This window comes from Sturnira hondurensis, unplaced genomic scaffold, assembly GCF_014824575.4.
Source record: "Sturnira hondurensis isolate 20B ecotype Veracruz unplaced genomic scaffold, ASM1482457v3 Scaffold0000780, whole genome shotgun sequence".
Taxonomy (NCBI): domain Eukaryota; kingdom Metazoa; phylum Chordata; class Mammalia; order Chiroptera; family Phyllostomidae; genus Sturnira; species Sturnira hondurensis.
The window spans coordinates 15,991,235-16,009,949 of NW_028073411.1; the positions used below are offsets into that span (position 1 = coordinate 15,991,235).

General features: G+C 59.9%; 2 protein-coding genes across 3 annotated transcripts in view; both read right to left on the reverse strand.

Annotated features, from left to right (window-relative positions):
• Nucleotides 1-5,395, reverse strand: part of CUNH4orf50 (chromosome unknown C4orf50 homolog) — a 36,602-nt gene extending 31,207 nt beyond the window's left edge. Inside the window, exons 1-2 of the mRNA XM_037049909.1 lie at nt 5,023-5,395; nt 1,311-1,449 (exon numbers count right to left, since the gene is read on the reverse strand). Coding sequence (XP_036905804.1) covers nt 1,311-1,449; nt 5,023-5,312 — 429 coding nt within the window. The 5' untranslated portion in view covers nt 5,313-5,395. The remainder of the gene's footprint in view (nt 1-1,310; nt 1,450-5,022) is intronic.
• Nucleotides 5,396-8,951: 3,556 nt separating this feature from the next.
• JAKMIP1 (janus kinase and microtubule interacting protein 1) overlaps nt 8,952-18,715 on the reverse strand; it is a 90,504-nt gene continuing 80,740 nt past the window's right edge. For both annotated transcript variants that reach the window (XM_037046100.1, XM_037046111.1), the window contains exons 18-22: nt 17,825-17,902; nt 14,876-15,079; nt 13,794-13,859; nt 11,012-11,056; nt 8,952-9,965 (exon numbers count right to left, since the gene is read on the reverse strand). In XM_037046100.1, the coding sequence (XP_036901995.1) occupies nt 9,936-9,965; nt 11,012-11,056; nt 13,794-13,859; nt 14,876-15,079; nt 17,825-17,902 (423 nt within the window). In that variant the 3' untranslated portion in view covers nt 8,952-9,935. The remainder of the gene's footprint in view (nt 9,966-11,011; nt 11,057-13,793; nt 13,860-14,875; nt 15,080-17,824; nt 17,903-18,715) is intronic.

Genomic DNA, 18,715 nt, shown 5'->3' on the forward strand with positions numbered 1-18,715 from the left:
TGCTGGTGGGACTGCTCCCGCCGCCGTCTCTCGTGTTAAAAACTCCTCCTGGAACACGGACGGTGAGGCGCCATATGCCAAGGAGGGGAATGAGCCCGACTTTCTGTACCCGAAGCTCCATTTCAAAGGGCAAAGGCCACGTGTGGGCCTCCCTGGCACCTCAGATTCATGCAGCTTAACAACACCTCTGCTTTCCACGTGGCGCTTCCATTTCAGTTCACGGCTAGAGCGGTGTTCCTGGGGCTGTTGGTACCACTTTTCTGACCATGAGAAACCCACGTCCACAGGCCCACTGCTGTGAGGGCGCTGCACGCATTAACTCACTTCCACACACGACAGTTTGAGGGTGTTGGTACTAGATCGGGCCCTCTCATAGATGAGGGAACTCGGGCCCAGAGAGGTTGGGCCCCTGGCCCTGGGTCACACAGCTGGTGAGTGGGGGAGCCAGGTTGGCCCCAGGCAACTGCCTCCAGAGCCCGCCCCTGTCTCTGACAGCACTGACCTGCCCCGTCTCCTCTCCGCTGTCTCTCTCTCCCGTGCACCCAGATTGACGTCCCCAAACCCGGCCCGAGCCTCTCCTGCTAACGCCCCTGAAGCCCAGTCCCCATCGCCCTAGGAATTTGGTCCATGCCGCGGCCCTGGCAGTCTGGCTCCTCTGGAACCCTCCGGTCTCACAGACTGCCTCTCCCCTCCCCGACCCTCTGCTGGGTCCCAGTGTGGTCTCCAGGCCTCGGCACCTTTGCCCAGGCAGCTACCGCGCCTCACACGCCCTCCCTCCAAGCCCAACTCTCCCAGCCCAGTTCTCCATCACTCCTCCACCCAGGCACACGCACATCGTGCCCGCACCCCACTTCATGACACTGGCATCCAGATTAGGGTTCCCTACTCCCTATCTCTGTTCCTACCTGCACTCCAGCTCCTGACACGGTGACCCTGCATTGTCACCTCCCTGTCCTTAGGCCAGAGCTGGCTTCCCTGACATCTGGCCCACAGACCACAGAAATGGCCTCTGCCCAGAGCTCCCCGTGAACGCACAGCCCCCCACAGGTCACCCAGAGCTCTCACACCCCACAGCGGGTTCCTGCGGGAGCCTTGTGAGGCAGGCAGCGCAGGATGGGGATCCCATTGTACAGATGGGGCAGCTGAGGACCAGAGGGGCCACGTAACCTTGCCCCAGGCCCCACAGGGCTCTCCTGGCAACGCCTCCCCGGTCCACTGCATTTGCTTAACTTCAGGGGCTGCTATGTCCGAACCCAGGGGTGTCCCTGCTGGGACCGGAAACCCACACCGGAGGGAAGGAGGGACCGCACCTGGCTGGCGAGCTCCCCCTGCAGCACCTCCAGCTGCTCCTGGGCCCGGAGAGACGCGCTCTGCTCCTGGCACACGCGGGCGCGCAGCTGGTCCACCTTCTGCAGCAGCCTCCGCTCTGACAACTCCAGTTCCTGGATTCTGCAGCGGGAGGCAGGCGGCGCTTAGTGGGGCTGCAGTAAACTCGGCCGAAGGTTTCACACATCACACCAGGCAACCTTGTTTGTTGTCATCTGGCCAATTTAGCCTCTGACAAAGTTACATTTTACAAAACAGTCACATATATCTCTTTCTAAGGATGACCTATAATACCTCAAAGACCTCTTTGGAGTAAGAAGGCAGCATGCGTTCGAAATTATAACAGTATCCTCATCTCTAAGCCAGTATCCCGAGCCTGGGTGATACCAATTAAGAACTGAGTCTGAGGCAAACATCTGCATTTTTCTCCTCGGCTCTTCCCTTTACCAGCCCTGGAGAAAACGAAGATCAGAGAGGCCAGGCGACTTGCCCAAGGTCACACAGCATCGCAGAGCACACGCTGTCTGTGCCCCACACTCACACTCTTCACCCTGTGCCCCACTGCTTCCCATTTGAGTTACATCCCTGCGAATCTCTTCTGAGGAAGTGACCAAAATTCAGAAAACAATCTTCCAGCAGTTAAACTAATCTGCACCACTTACGAAAGCAGGACGTTGGAAATGACCTTATGTCTAACTGGACAGCAAAGCCCCGTGAAGGCCTTTTCAATTTCCCGGGGAGCGTGAGGCTGAGCCCCAGGCTGCAGCAGCAGCTCGGGTGCAGCCATGCAGAAAGGGGGAGCACGAGTGTGGGGGCCCGAAGGGAAGTCTGGCTCTGATCCTGTCAGGAGAGAAGATCGTCCAGCACTTGCCTGTCTCCTCGCATCCAAATCTCCGTACCGTGCCAACCCCCCTCTAGAACAGAAACCAGGCAACACAGGGAAAGTGCACTCCTGGCTTGCGTGGACAAGGTCCGCCCACCGTCACACCTTTCCCCAGGTCCATGGGGTCACCTGCTCACCTAGGACAGACCCAGCTTCCCTGGGGGAGGACATCACTTTGCCCCTGGCTCTGCCCCTTACCAACCGTGGAGCCAAAACCGGGCTCACTCACCACTCTACCCCTCAGTACCTTTATCTGTGACGAGCAGAAGTGACTTTGCTCAGAAGGCTGTTGTGAAGATGAAATAAAGTGAAGCATTACTGTTAATAATACGGCCTATCGTTCCCCTCCCACTCTCGCTCCGAGGCCCAGGCGAGGGCCTGCAAAGTGACAGAAGGGAGTGTGGGTTACAGTCGAGTCCCTTCCAAACCCACAGGCAGTGGCTCCAGACCCACCGGTCACAGAGTCAGGCTGACTGGTTACAACAAGGGGCGACACCAAAATGGGACCAAAAAAGCCTGTCTTTAGTTCCTGAGACCGACCTGAAACATTGACCCTGAGATGGAGTTAATTCTGACCTTGTCCCTGTACTTAAACTACGCGGAAAATGACCAGTCTCACCGTGGCAGGCAGACTCACAGCCCGCCCACTGGACCCAGCGGTGTCACCTTCCAGGGCACAAGAGACTGCAGGTGTGGCTCGACAGGACCCTAGACTATCCGGGTGGGCCCGAGCTGCAGCCACAGCTGTCCTCAGAGAGGGAGGCAGACAGACGGGCCACAGAAGGTGAGGGCCATGCAAGACGATAGGCTACCGGCACAGCAGAGGCAGGGCCAGAGCAAGGACCCCGGCTATGGACACTGAGGGGCCGGGACAGACCCCCAGCAACCCCATGAGAGCTCGGCCACCCACACCTGCCTTGGACAGGGGAGGCCACTTTTGGCTCTGCCTGCTGTCTAAGCCATGCCAGCCTCCCGTGTTTCATCAGCCACGGGAAACGAACACACCCGCAGACAGGAAAGAGACACAGCACTTCGCCGATGAACCACCAGCATAAAGTGTTCCCAGGCAGGGCCGCAGAGACAGCTGGAGCTGGGAGGCACCTTTTGGGACAGGATGAATCTGTCCCCTTGTGGCTGCAGAGGGTTCAGAGAGCAGAGGACACAGCCTGCCTGTCCCCACAGGTGGCGTGCCCAGGAGGCCCCCCCGGGATAGCCTCCCCCCAGCAGGCCCCAGCCACAGAGGCCGTGCCTCCCCATCGCTGACAGTGCCCCCAGGCTCTGTGCCCCCGGTTCCCCACCCATCTGCCCCAGGTCCGGGACCTTCGGTTCTCACTGGCAGCCTCTCTGGAGGAAGACCCGAATGCTCAGCCGTGTGAGGGCTGCACCCCTCATCTCTCCAGGGCTGCGGCCTGCCTCATTCCCCAGCTCTCAGCCCCTGGGATGCGTGTCAGGGGATGAACAGGCCCCTCAAATTCGTACATTGAAGTCTGAACCCCAGGGCCTCAGAAGAGGCCTGTATTTGGAGATGAGATCTTGACAAAGGCAATTAGGGGAAAATGTGGTCACTCGGGCAGACCCTCATCTAAACTGACTCATGTCCTTACAAGAAGAGGGGACTGGGACACAAACACACAAACAGGGACAGCCGCTCGAGGACACAGGGAGAAGAGGGCCGCCCATCCGCCCAGAGAGGGAGGCCTCGAAAGGAACCAACCAGCCACACCTCGGCCTTGAACTTCCAGCCGCCCAAACTATGAGGAAACAACTGTCTGCTGTTTAAGTGGCTCAGCCTGTGAAACCAGGATCATCGCCGGAAACTAACCCAACTCAACACATGACTCCGGGGGAATGAGAGCAGGTTTGGAATGAGTGGGCGGGTGGGTAGGTGGGTGGGTGGGTGGGTGGATGGAAGGATGGATGGACAGACAATCACACAGACTGACACACAGAATAACAAAATAATTGTTCTGATATGTGAATTTCTTCATGTGAAAAGTATTATGAAGAGGAAAAAAGTAAAGGATAGGGAAATACACATTGAGTGACTGGCCTTCATTAAAATGAAGGGAAGTACAAGAAAATGGCACAGTCCCAGACAAATCCAAGACACCCGCCACTGGGACATCGGTAGACCTGCCAGAATCAACCCAGCCCTAACCACCCTGCACCTCCATGCTGGGGTTCTCCTCTGCCTCGCACACAAAGCCCCACCCCATTCTGGGGCCCAGCACCAACGCAGGGCCGAGAGAGAGCATAGGCTTTGGAGAAAGACCCGGGTTCAATGCCCAACCTCTGGGCCGTGATGTTTCCATCAGGAAAGCAGCCCACACCAGGAAGTCCGATTCAGCGGCACGAAACAAGTACCAAGAACCTGCTGCAAAGGCAATGGGTGGGCTGACGGCCAGACAGAGATGACAGGCAGCCAGAAACCAGATGCTGCTGAGGGCCACCAGGTCCCTGGGGCCGGGCCACCCACGGGAGCAGCAGGACCACAGAGGAGGCCAAGAGTGCAACCACATTGCAGCCACAGGAAGAAGTGTCACCAGGGCAGAAGAGAGGGGAGAACACCCGCTTCCCCCGTCATCCTCCCTCTGATGTCCCACGGGCTGGGCCCCAACGGAGGCCAGAGAGCCTGGAAGACCTGCCTGCAGGCTCCGCCCCCAGGCCACCGAGAGAAGGAACCAGGGCGGGCAGGTCATGTGAGGTGGAGAGTCCCTGCCCTCGGCCGCAGACACGAGTAACTCCCCTTCCAACACGGGCCTGACGCCCCAGGATTCTGGAAGTACGCAGAGCGGGCCAAGCCGCCTACTTACCTGCTCCTGAGCCCAGACTCCGACCTCACGTACTTGTCCACAGCGGCCAGCAGCTTCTGCTCAGAGGACTCCAGCTGCTTCCTGAGCATCCCTGTGTCCACATCTGGGCTTGTCCCAGCGGCTGCCTCCGGGAGACATCCCTGCTCCTCATCACTGTCCTCCGCGTCCCGGAAGATCCAGGCCGTGTCGATCTTCAGGTCCACGTTCATGACGTCAAACCCGTCACTGCTGGGCGCTCTGACAACGTAGCTGAACGTCCTCTCGGAGTGTCCTGTGGCAGGGGGCTCCATCCCCGCATGGTTCACGGGTCAAGACTTCACACGACTGGGTGAATTCGCGGCACCGACTCTCGGGAGGTTTCGCCGTGGGTGCGCTGCCTCCAGATTGTGCAGGAAAGTGCCCCTTGTGGGGGGGGGGGGCAAGAAGAGGTGGATTATTTATGAGTGGGGGCTCGGGTTTCTCGGGCACAAACGTCATGCAATGTGAATGAGGGCCTCTCGGGTTGCAGGCCAGCGTGCCAGCACTCACCCAAAGCGAGACAGTGTCGCCGGAAGGCACTTGGCATTAAAGGCCTAACACTGCATCCAGGGAGGTAAAAAGGAGTGCCAGGCAGGCCCATCAGCGAGCTACGGGGTCTCAGCAGCGAAGCGCACGTTGACACCCGTGAGGAATGAGGCCTGTGCCAGCTCTTCACGTGCGGCACACTCATCGGGGAACTTCCCCTCACGAGGCGGGTCCCACCCACCTCACCCCACTCCCCGGTGACCCTCAGAGGTCGGCATCAGCATACCCATTTCACAGATGAAGGAACTGAGAGGCTCTGGGTAGTGGTGGGTGGCTTGTCCCAGCCCCAAGATGGGAAGGGTTCAAATGTGAGTCTGACCCCAAAACCTGAGAGGTAAAGACTGGAGGGAACCAGTCCGGGGGCTTCCTGGAGCGGAAGGCGTGATGGACAGCTGAATTCGGAGAGTGGGCGTGACCCCAGAGAAGCAGGTGTTCTGGCTCTTTCTTAGAGGGGCAGCCTGAGGGAAGGCACGTCCTCTCCACTCCCCCGCCCCACCCCTCGCACCCCACCTGCAGGTAAAAGGCAGAAGCCTCATCAGTTGTTGGAATGAACCCTCTGCAGCTGAGGGAGCCGGGAAGAGGTGTGGCCCACCCTGGACTGTCAACCAGCTGCCTGGTGGGACGGGACCCTGCCCCCGGGGGAGGCAGAGGGTAGTTACAGGAAGGACAGCTATGGAGAGCAGCGCATCGGGAGCTCCCGTCAAAATGTAACAGCCCCAGACAGATGGCAGCAGGACAGAGGGAGGGGCTACAGCGGCACCCCACCGCAGGGCTAGAATGGGGGCGCATAGTTTGGGGTCCACAGAAGCCCCCAAGGGTTCTGAGGCAACCTCCAGGACGGGGAGCCTCTTTGACAGGCCTCTAGCAGGATCTGGTTGAATGTGGGACGGCAAACAAAACAAACAGGCGGGATTCCTACAGGTCACACACCGGTTCCAGGAGGGAGCGGAGGGGCGACCAGGAGCCACAGGCCCCGAGACCCTCAGCCTGCAGGACGGCAGGATGAAGACAGACCAGGAGCTTGCTTAGAGAGGAGCTGGCTCGAGCTGAGGCGCCGTGTCTCCCAGCCACCACTGCCCCCTCGATGGGCTGCCTGACTCTGCCCTCCACCCCCCGGCTCCTCGCTGGCCGAGCTGGCCAGGTGTGAGGGTGCAGACGCCACTCCACGAGTGCTAGCTGCATGCTGACGACCCGTGCCAGGAACCCCACAGGGCGCTCTTCTCACCCCCCAGGGGATCTGCAAGGAGGAGCGGGGTGGGGGAGGGTAGACCCAACCCTCTCCTTTCTGCGTGAGAAAGTGACCGTGGGTTCAGCTGACCTTGTAGCTCTGCTTCCCAGGAAACCACACACACACATGCACGCACATGCATGACCACTGGCTGCATTACTAGGCAACCACCACCACAACCCCCAGGGGGCGCACCTCACCTGGGCCAGGAGGGCCTCGGCTGCCAGAGCTCGGAGCTGCCCTGAGAAGAAGGCCCTTGGAATCGGGCCTGTCCCTGGCGGGGGCCCTGGGAAGCGATGTCCGCGACTGTCACGAGAAATGTTGGCTCCTGTTGGGGACTTCGGTCTTCTCAGCCAGGGCAGCTCCCGCACCTGCCTGCAGGAGCCCCACGCCCTCGCACCTGCGCTGTCTCAGGGAGCGGCCCCTGGTCCTGGTGGGCTGTATGGTCCCTCTGAGGACCCCTCCCACCGAGGGAGCCGCGGGTGCACCTGCTGTGTCTCCTGCCGGGGCTGAGGAGACCCTCAGGTTTGCCTAGAGTTGCGCCCAAAGAGGTCCTCTGGTGAGGCGCCACAGGGGGACGGCCCCCCACCCCGCAGCCAAAGACTCAGAGTGGCCAGTACTCTGCGGCGTCCACAGCAGGGAGGTGTCAGGCTGGGGGGACCCGGATGGGTCTGACTTCAAGTCCACACCATTCCAGCTATATTGTGTGTGCGGGCGAGCAGACAGAAGGATGGACACAGGAGGACATGAGGACCACGCTGCTGCATACTCCAGCAGCGGGGAGGGTGGGGACACCGGGGCCATGGGAACCGCTTCCCAGACACCGTGACGTGCCTCCAGGTGTCTGCCTGCTGAGTCAGCAAAGCGGTGTCTCCCGTTTCCTTGGCCCCAGAGAAAGCAGAATCGCTTTTGTCATCTTCCCTCGCTGTGTGCTCCCCCCGACCCCCCCCCCCCGCACCTGGAGGGCTTGGCATCGGCTCATTCACATTTGGCCACTAAATGTTGGCAAGTCCTAGGGGCTGGTATAGCGAGTGCTTTGGGTTTAGATTGCAGAAGAGAAGGGTCGTCTCTCAGCTGTCCTGGTGTGTCCGATCCGAGCCCCCAGTCCTTCGGTTTGGTTGGCACACCCCTCCCCGTCTGCCCGGCACACCCTTTCTGTGCCCATTCACACATCGTTCCCCATCCTCGGGTTCTCCCTTCTGAGAGCTCGCGGCTCTACTCCCGGGCTCCCTCGCCCGCTGACTCCTTCCGCGGCCTGAATTCCAGTCATGTTAGTTTTCTCCATGGTTCTTCTCACCAGCTGCTCTCAGNAGGATGGACACAGGAGGACATGAGGACCACGCTGCTGCATACTCCAGCAGCGGGGAGGGTGGGGACACCGGGGCCATGGGAACCGCTTCCCAGACACCGTGACGTGCCTCCTGGTGTCTGCCTGCTGAGTCAGCAAAGCGGTGTCTCCCGTTTCCTTGGCCCCAGAGAAAGCAGAATCGCTTTTGTCATCTTCCCTCGTTGTGTGCCCCCCCCCCCACCTGGAGGGCTTGGCATCGGCTCATTCACATTTGGCCACTAAATGTTGGCAAGTCCTAGGGGCTGGTATAGCGAGTGCTTTGGGTTTAGATTGCAGAAGAGAAGGGTCGTCTCTCAGCTGTCCTGGTGCGTCCGCTCCGAGCCCCCAGTCCTTCGGTTTGGTTGGCACACCCCTCCCCGTCTGCCCGGCACACCCTTTCTGTGCCCATTCACACATCGTTCCCCATCCTCAGGTTCTCCCTTCCGAGAGCTCGCAGCTCTACTGCCGGGCTCCCTCGCCCGCTGACTCCTTCCGAGGCCTGAACTCCAGTCATGTTAGTTTTCTCCATGGTTCTTCTCACCAGCTGCTCTCAAAGATTGCTCTCGCAGGCCACCAGGCACAGAACAGGGACTTTGTCCTTGGGACCCGCCCTTCCTGGTCTTCAGCCGCCTCATCCAACACAGACGCGCTGTCCTTCCCCTCACCCTCACTGCCTTCTGGTTCGCTGGGTCTGATCTGACTCCCAAAGTCTCCCTTCCAGAAGTGTGGGAAGCGACAGACCCGTGAGCAGGTACCTTCTTCTGGAAATGCCCACCCACCTGCCCTAGGAGAACCATAGTTACAACACTGAAAGCAACCTCTCCAGGGTTCCTGCCTGGACTCCGCTCTCACCAGACGGCGCCCTGCCTCCTCGTCGCCCCTCTGTCCTGTCTCCTGGGAGGCTGGATTCAGAGGCCGGTCTCCCGAGGTCAGGGAGGGTGGCCTTCTTCACCGAGGACATCAGAGAGGGACCTGATCTCAGGCCACAGACCCTCCAGGGATGACAGACCCTCCGGGGATCATGCCACATCCCATCGTCTCTTCCTCAGCAGCCTCTTGCAAATGAAAACCAAGATGCGAAGCAGCCCCGGTGTGGCCGAGTCGGGGCTGTGCCCACCTCACTCCACACAGCGCCAGGCACTGTCACACTCTGGGAGTTGCTCCAGGTCATGCCATGACAATGACAGAACCCGTGGCTTTCCCCTTGGACATCTAAGTTCCCTGAGGTCCACCCTCCGCAGAGGGTGAGGCTCCAGCCCCCCACCGCACCCCCTGCTCTGGCCATCAGCTGCTAAGTTCACTGCACGCAGATCTGGAGGCTTTGGGGACTGGGGCTGGACTTTGGTTTGGGCCACAGGGGCACTTGTAAGTCACTCTGGATGCACAGGGCACAGCTCACAGACATATGTACACAGTCTGCGCCCCGCCGGGCACGCGCACCTTGGCCAGGGGAGGTGCACAGCGCAGGGACACGGCCGTCCCCAGAGAGTGTGGTCGCTGCCCATTGTTCGACTTCTGCTAATTGCACTTAGTTTCCTGGTATTCGGGTCTCTGCCCCTCACGCTCAGGAAGGTACCTCAGCGGGGACTCTGGTGTGGCCCTGAGCTTGACAAGTCCCCCTTGGCTGCTGCGGAGAGCCTGGGGCTCGGCCGGGCAGGACCCACCTTCGACCCGAAGGCCTCCCCTTCGTGCCACAGTCAAGTTCTTGTGAGTTCTGGTTTCGGGCTCTGCGCTTGGAGTAGCTTGTTTTGCTGTTGAATTTGGTTTTAGTGGGGCTGGGGTTGCCACAGGGACTCAGTTTATTCCACACGCTCTTTTTCCATCCTGTGGGGTGAAAAACGATTTGATAGATCACAAGAACCAAGGGTTAGAATGGTGGGAGGGGCCCCTGGCTCACCTGCCCCCACCTGCCCGGACTGCTGAGCTGGGCCTGCCAGCTGAGCCCCCTGAGGGGCGCCCCCTGTGTCCAGGGCTCCAGCCCCCCGCTCCCACCCCCAGTTTGATGACGCCTGGCATCGTCCCTTGTCACTGCACAAACACTGAACGGACAGCAACCCTGTCCCACTGGGTTCAAGCGCTGACCTAGGCATGGGGCCCAGACGCTACCAGGCAGAGCCTGTGAGGGCAGGGGTCAAGTTCAGGGCATGTGCGAGGACATCAGGCGGGGACACAGCATCAGGACTCAGCCCGGGGCTCCAGGGGCTCCCAGATGCTTCGGGCACCCCCCAGAGCTCACTCAGTTCTCATTCTGGGCTGCACTGGGAGGTGGGGCTCTAGACACTGGGGGGCCTGGCAGACCCCTGCCCCAAGGTGGGGGCTCAGAACAGGGGAAATGGGGGTGGGCCTGATGACAGAGGTGAGCTGGGAGTGAGATGCTTAGGCCCAGGAACCAGAGCAGGCCAGCTCCCCGGGGGCACCCCTTGTAGTCCCTGGGGCAGGGTGGGCATCACAACCAGGCTGAGGGCGGGGCAGAGGGTGGGGGAAGGGCTAGGGATCTCTACACAGGCCTCCTGGACACAGACCCCAACCCTGCCGGAAGCCCACTCTGGTGTGGACCCCATGGCAATAAGGCACCCCAGGAGCTGAAGCCAATGTGGGAAGAACCTCAGGGAAGAACCACAGATCCCCTTCTCAGGATGAAATACAAAAGGGGGGCTACAGGCGGCATTGTTGGTTCTTCTTCACAATGTGCTCCCACAGGGTCCTCCCCACCCCCACCTGTGGTCTGGAACCCGCCAGGGACCCCAGACGCCCCAGCCAGAGGGGCCCAGCCTCCCACGCCCCCCCCCCAGGAATGGCGCTGACCACACCAGGAGGCATGCTCCTTTGTAAAAAGCTGTCATTTTTATCTGAAAGGGAAAGATACCAACCCGAGTTCCTGGCTCATGGGCGTCATCAAGGCCACAGAATGAATGCTAGTGAGAAAAACAAAAAAAGGAACAAAAACTATAAAATAAGACCAAAAGAAAATGAGGCAAAAAAGAAAGAAAAGGAAAAAAGATGTAAGCTATGTGGTTTGGAATTCAGAGACAGCATTTTATAAGAACTTCAACACTGGGATTAGGTTTGGGAGGAGGGATGGGAAGCACGGGGGTTCAGGGTCTGGTGTCACCTGGGAAAGTCACCATGGGGCCGTGGGCCAACCCCAAACATCTGCCTATTCGGATGGGGGACCTTTACGCCAGGGACCAGCGCTTGGCGGGGCTGGGACCAGCCGGGGAGTTCATGTGACAGCCAGGCCTGTCGGTGGCCTTGGCGGCCCCCACCCAAGGGTGTGACAGATTCCATTGCAAGTCACCGGTCCCCAGTCCCACCTGCCTGACTCCAGCCCTCCCAGGGCTCCCTCTCCTGAGGGCAACACTGTTTGAAACTTTTTCTTAAAAAGAAAAAATGGCAGAGAAAAAATGACCTTAAAGGAAGGAAGGATTATACAGGTCAGTTGGGAGCAGGGTTTTTTCCCTTAACTTATTCATGACTTGCTTTGTCCAAAAGGAATTGCCTCTCATTAGGTGACATGCCTCCTCATCACCTGCAACTTTTAAAAATAATTCTTGTGGGGGTTTTTTTCCCCAAAGAGAAGGTAATAGCTTCCCAATAATATTTACTGAAAAGGTTGAAATGCAAACAGACAGCCAACTCTGAAACAAGTTTGGCAACCACTGGCAGTGACAGCTGGGGGCAGCCAAAGGAACGACCTTGCTCTTCACCCTCTACATGGGGAAACTGAGGCCCAGGAGGGGGAAGGACTGGCCAAGGCCACGGGGGGTGTGGCAGGGAAAGGATCGCTGATCCCTGACAATGGGGGCCAGCTGGGCCCATGGCGAAATGACAGGGACTCACACCCGTCTCTGAGCGCACCACAGGCCTAACCAGGAGCCCGTGCGCTCTGGTGCCTCGGGGGCTCCTGTCTGTGACGAGAGGGGACAGGCCCACCCACAAACGCTTGCTTGGAGAGAAGAGTAAAAGGAGCCACACAGAGGGGTCAAGCATTTCCCAGATGTTCTCCCTGCTCAGGGTTTAGCCCTCCTGATCCTAAAATTTCAGTCAGCGAGAACAACTGTGTTGTGCTTTAGCCTTTCCTGTCATATTTTGCTCAGTGGCCCATTTTGCACAAACGGGTGATACTGGCGAGGCAACAGGGGAATCCACGCTGGGGGCCACCTGGTCTGGGCCTTGGCCTTGGAGGTGCACAACCTCAATCTCCTTTAACCTCACTGAACCCATTCAGCTCTCAGCACCGCCCTTGGAGAGGAAGCAAGAAGCCGCCCTTCACAGGTGGGAGCTGAGGGGTGAGGCCCCGGGGCCTCAGAGCCCACCCGGGGCAAAGCCAGGGGAGGGGGCTGGGCACGTCTGTCTGCAAAGCCAGGTTTCTCCAAGCAATTCTCAAATTAAATTACACTGGAGATCCCTTGGGTCCTCAAACCTGGAAGGTTTGGGAGTGAGGGTATCTGGCAGATGTGAACTGGAATCCCCACAGGGGGCCCCACCCCCAGGACCCCTCCCGCCATGGCTCTCTGCTGCCCTCCTGAGGACGCCCCGGGCTGTGCAGTCCTAGAGGCCCGAGGCCCCAGGTGACATGCCTCCGCCAGAAGGCGATCTAAGCTGCCCTAGAGTGGAAAGAGGCAGCTTCCAAAGCTGGGGCCACCCCTGCGCTGTGGGCACGTGCTCGTCCCCTGCCGGGACAGGGCAGGCTGGCGCCTCATATCTGCAGAGCACTGGACCCGGCCCTCTGGGGGTGGCGCTGCTCAGTCCGGTCGCTTCTGCGCTCACGAGACCCGCCTCAGACATTGGGCCGTGTGTGCCCTCCCTCCTTCCTCCTGAGGTGACCACACATCACCCTCTAGGATTCAGCCTGGGTTGCCTCGGGGGACACGTTGTCCCACACTGACCCTGCAGCCCTTCACTGCCCACTCACCACTGCACCATGACACGCACAGTGATGGGCTTTTTCTCTACTCGTGAGTTATTCACGCTGCGGTACTTGGTGACACCCCCTCTTCGTCTCGGACGGAGAGGCCTACCAGCTGGTCCCTGTCCTAAGGAATCTGTGAGCACGGGATTGGTGGCATGGGGACCAAGAAGCCACCCACGTGTGGTCCTGACCAATGGCATGGCAGGGGGACCGGCAAGGGGGCTGCGTGCGACATATCCAGAGACCAGGCTGCCCCTTCCCAGCTGTGGGACGACGGACGAGTCTCTGAACCTTCCTCAGGCTCAGTTTCCTCTCCCACAAAATGGTAGCAGTGTGGACACATGGGGGACAGGCCAGCCTGGCTTCTATCTGGGAGGGAGGGGACTTCCAGGGACACACAACTGGCTTTGGCAGATCGAGGTCACTGAAGGTGAGCGAGTCCCTGGGAGGAAACCGATGTCTGTGGCTGGTTTATTGCTCAGAAAAGAGGGTCACCTCATCTCCTTTTGTGGAAAAAAAGGACACACGCACACACACACACACACAAAGTGGGTCCCAAACTGCACTTTTCTTCCCTAGAGAAGGACATGAAGCAGCTACTTGTGTTTCGGACATGCCGATTTGGGGGCGGGGCAGTGGAGCAGACAAGGGGTGCTGGGGACAGGCCTGACCTTGGGCAGGAGGAGCAGACGAGGGAGAATGGACCCACACCCAGTGGGAGCCGGGCTCCAGACACCCACCTTTTCCTCCAGCTCCTTCAGGTGCCGCCTCTGCATCTCCAGCTTGTCCTCCAGCTCCCGGACTCTCTGAAACGCATCGGGCTGCGGGTCAGGAGAAGTAGCCTTCCCGGTTCTTCCCGGTCTACCGGGGAGCAGAGCAGGAGCCCCGGGGTGCACGCATGCTCAGTGGGCAGCGGCTGACTGGTCCACGTGCACAGGCCGGCGCCACCCCCTCCACCCCCAAACCAAGCTCAAGGGCCCCTGCAGCATCCCAAAGGCTCCCTGGGCCCCCAGAGGAACTCTGTTCTGTCCTCAGTCACTAAGACCGATTTTGCCTGTTCTGGAAGTGCACGGAAATAGAATTATACAGTGCGTGCTCTGAAGACAGGGTCTCTTTGGAACATAGACATCAAGACTGGACCAAGACTCGGAGGCGCCCTGGGCAGGATGGTGGGTTTGCAGTGGCACCAAATTCCCGCTTTGATTTAGCCAGACCCAGGGAGGGAGTGGGGACAGGGGAAGTGGGGGGGTGGGCGTGGCTGCACCGTCCACCCCAGACTAACCCAACCCTCTCTGATCCTCACTGTCCTCACCTAGGACCCGGCATCACTGCTCCCACTCACAGTGTGGGCGTGAGCTCCACTCAGCCCCTCCTATACCATGTGCCAGCCCTGGCCGGTCTCCCCACCCTGGAACGCAGGCTTTAACCAGGGCTAGGCACAGAGAGGTTAGAAAATTACAGACCAAAGTGGTGTGACGAGAAGTGGGCAATGTGTTTGTGGAGATCCGCATGGGCCTCGAGGGCTCAGGGTGTCGGGCCAAGCAACCCAGACTCTATCCTCTGGGCAATGGGGAGCCAGGAGGGTCTTTGGGGAGGGGTGGTGCTGTGCTTCGTTTCAGGAAGCAGTGCGTTGGGGGAATGGGTTGGCAGGAGAGGGACAGGATCCCAGGAGGCACTGCAGTGGCCTGTGGTACCAGCACATGTCTCTGCAGGCCAGCAGGCGCTAGGACACTGGACACTAAGGCGAGGTGTGCCACCGGGGCCCAGTGCGGTGGAGGAGGGGAGTGGCCACGGCGGGGGGGTGGGGGGGGGGCGCCCGCACCTGCTGGGCCTGCTGCAGCAGCTCCATGCGCTCCCGCAGCACCTGGCTGTCGAACTCCCGGCTCTGCCGCAGGATCTGCCGGCGCACCTTCTCCACGGAGGCCTGCAGGGCCTCCCGCTGGCCCGCGCTCAGCGCCTCGTCTGCCCTCTGGCCCGGCTCCTGCTGCAGCGCATTGTACAGCGTGGCCTCCAGCTCCTGGATTTTCTGAGCGGCCCAAAGCACACAGACGGGGGACAGTCACAAAGGGTAACAGGAACCGCCAGTGCCCCAGCCAGGACCCCGAAGCCCAGGAAGGCTGCCCCGGGTGAGGGGGGCGGCGGTGGTGGAGGGGACGTCCGGGGCCGAGCGGAGCGGCCGCAGTCGCAGCACGGGGGGCGAGGGCATCCTGGGCACACATCTCTGAGGATGTGGCTTCCTGGATCCAAGGGCAACAGAACAGATAAACCTAACCCACGCCCCTTAAACTGCGGTTCGGCTGGTCCTCACTTATCCCTGGCTTCCAACTCACTCCCTGAGCTTGTCTCCCCTTCACGACAGGGGCTGAGAGGGGGTCCGTCTCAACTCACTCACTGTTGGTGTTCAGCCAGCTACTGAGGATGCTGTTTCAGCCCAAAGCAAAGAGCAGCCGTGTTCTAACTGCCCCCTGTGCCCCCCCCAGAGGGGGACAGGCGCCCTTTGCTAGCAGGGTGGCCCAAGGTCAGAGCTCAACGACCAGCTGGAGGACCCGGGGGGCTCCGAGTTTAACCATCAGAGGGGTATTTCTAGTCTACCTCACAGCAAGACACAAATACAGCCACCTCTCAGGATGTCTAGTGACGAAAGAGAGAAGTTTCTTCTCCGCCCCCCTCGCCCTGCCTACGTCCCTCGCTATAGGACAGCCCCTGTCCCAGGATGGCACAGAGAGGCCTCAGTTCGGGCCAGAGTGGGTTTGAGACCCGGGGGGGGGGGGGTCAGTGTAGGTGGCCCTCTGCCACCGTGTGCCCACTGCTCCTGCAGCCACCTCGGGTGTCACAGGTTGAGCTAACTCCCTGCAGGAGCTCTGGGCCCACCAGCCAGGGCCGACATCCACCCACAGGCACTACCCCCTCCCCCTTCCCCTTGCCCCAGCCGTCACCTGGGGAAGTTAGCCAGTGGGAGTCCATTCCCTGGTGCACAGAGGGACCCCATGTGGGCCGCACGCAGAGCAGGAGTCTGCCTGAGCCCACTGGCTCAACACCTCCTGTTCAGTGTTCCAGCCACTTGGGGATCCCTGTGTCACCACCTGCCAGCCAGGACCCCAGCACCCAGGTCCAGAAGCTCCACTGTGGGCCCACCCCGTCTCCCTCAGCTCGGTGACTAAGGAACGCAGGTGTGCCCCTGCTGGGCGCTCTCCCACCTGGCGCGTGGCACTGCCACCCCCTGGAACCTGCACCGCCCTGCAGGTGAGATCAGGCCAGTGCTGCATGGGAGCGCCAGTCCCACCCCGGGCCTGAAGCCCCGCCTCCTCAGGCCCCGGCACCGTCTGTGGGTGAGGATACAGCAGCATGCAGAGGGACCTCCCTGGCAGGACCAGGCCTCTAAGATCCCTGGGGCCCTCTGCTCGGGGTACCCATACTACAGAGGACGCACACCAAGGTTTCCAACTGGGAAACAGGTGTCTGAGGAGGTGTCCCTTGGGAACAGGGCCCCAGACCCAGTGGCCTCGGCAGACTGCTTGCTAACGTCCCTCTTCAGCTCAGCCCACCCTGCAGCATATCGAGGACCCGACAGTCCTTCCAAGTTTTCCAAACTCAGTGAGTTGCATTCCCCACCCCACTTTTTTTGGCCTGAAGTTCCAGTAATGTCTTTTGAAATCCCACTTCTCGGACTTCTGGGGAAATTCTAGGTGAAGGTAGGGGCTACGTGATAGAAAGGGCATGGGGTGCAAGGTTGGGAAGGCGGGGGGGCATTTGTAAAAGGGTCAGAATGCACGAAATCAGGAAAAAACCACAACCGTGTGAGAAGGCGAGAGGAGGCCAAGCCTGTTTCCGTTTTTAAATAGCCCTTAAACGCTGTTCTACCGCGGTCTGCCCAGAGGTAAGACTGGGAGGGAAGAGGCCACATGTTCGGGAGGGGCAGTCCGTTCTGACCTCTGGATCTCCTGGGGCCACTCAGGCCTCAGAGCCTGGACACAAGGGCCAAGGGTCACTCGCAGTGTCCAGCCTCACGCCCCAGACCTCCTGTCTGGGCTAAGCCTCGGACCCCTGGAGACTGCTCTGTCTCCCCAGAGATGCTCCCAGAAATGGGGTATGAATGTTTCCCCATCATTGGCCGCAAATGCTTTTATCTGCAAGGGATCTGGGCAGAGACTGGTCCCGGGCTTCGTAGACAGCCCTGCTCCTTCCCACACGGGGTGGCACCGAACTCCGAATCCTCGCCACTGCGGGGACATCCTGGACAGGCCCGCCACCGCATCCTCCCACCCCCACCCCAGGAAAGAATTTGTCTCCGGAATTTGAGTGTCCTTAAAGCTGTGTCACCCATGAAATGTGTGCCAAAAAATACAATATTGCAGAAGACTGCAAAATAATTTTTGTTCTGATGGCCAGCGGCCTCACCATCGCTTCAGCTCCGTGGCCTCCTGGAGCCGTCCCTCCTTCCTATCGGTAGGAGCACTTGCTTAGAGGTTTTAAACATGAATGAATATTTAAGTATAAACAAACATAAGAAAGACAGGGTTTTTTCCATTCATCTGAAACGATTACCAGAATGGAACAAGCATGTCTAATCAGTCTGTTTTTGAAAATCATGAGTGATTTGGAAACCGACAATTTATCTGCACGGTCATGCCCGTCGCCCCGGGAAGGTGGCGTTTTCGTGGCTCCCACGCGGCGCAGGCGAGGACCCTAAACGCAGCGTCAGCCCCGAAGGACAAGGCGGCCTCTGCTGTGCTGTCCACAAGGCCCGAGCACCCGCCCACACGGGTCCCACCTGGTAGGCCTGGTCCAGGGCCTGCTTCCTGTAGTCCAGCTCCTCCTCCAGGTAGCCCTTCTGCCGGCTGAACAGCGCCTGGGAAAGGGGAGGTGCCCCAGGTCAAGAGCGGCACGAGAACCAGCCCGGTGTGGCTCTTCAGAGCCACCTGCCCCCTCCGCCACAGTGACGGCCTTCCCCTGTTGGGCACGGGAGCCTCGGGTGAGAAGGGGCGGGCGGTGTGCCCTGCCAACTCCCTGTGGGAGCCCCTTGCCGAGCCTCATGGGCCCCAGAACCTGGATCGAACCTGCCCCCACTCTCGGCTTCCTTTCTCATGGGCTCTGCCTGCAGGGAGGGCCCCCTAATCCGGTTCCCAAGCCCAGATCTCAAGAATCCTTCTTATTCCTCTTTCTGCCGCCTGGTGGCTCCTGGAGACCATTGCATCAGTTCCCAGTTGCAGCTCTTTCTACCCCCCAAATGACGTCCCCCACATCACCCATGTGCTGATTAGGGTCACTACCCTAGGTCCCGCCCCACCCTCCAAGTCACACTCTTGGTCCCCTAAGCACTGTCTCTCCAGGTCGCAAATCTCTTTCCAGTGTGAGTTATCAGGGATTCGGGGCTGGAGCTCATATATGGCAGCTGCTTGATTTCCTAGATGAGGAGACAGAGGATCCGAGAGGACCAGGGCCTTGCCCGGATGCCCAGCTGCCTAGTGACAGGCAGGACTAAACGACCAGCCCCAGTATCCGGGCCCAGGGCTTGCTCCACACCGCACACCGCTCCAGGCTTGAGCTGTTCCTGCCGCCCTGTCCCAGCCTCTCACGACTACTGAGAAAATCCAAAAGGCCCCTGAGGGTTCTGCAACTCTCTCCTGACGCCCAGCCTGGGTGAGCTGGCACCCTGCCCTGT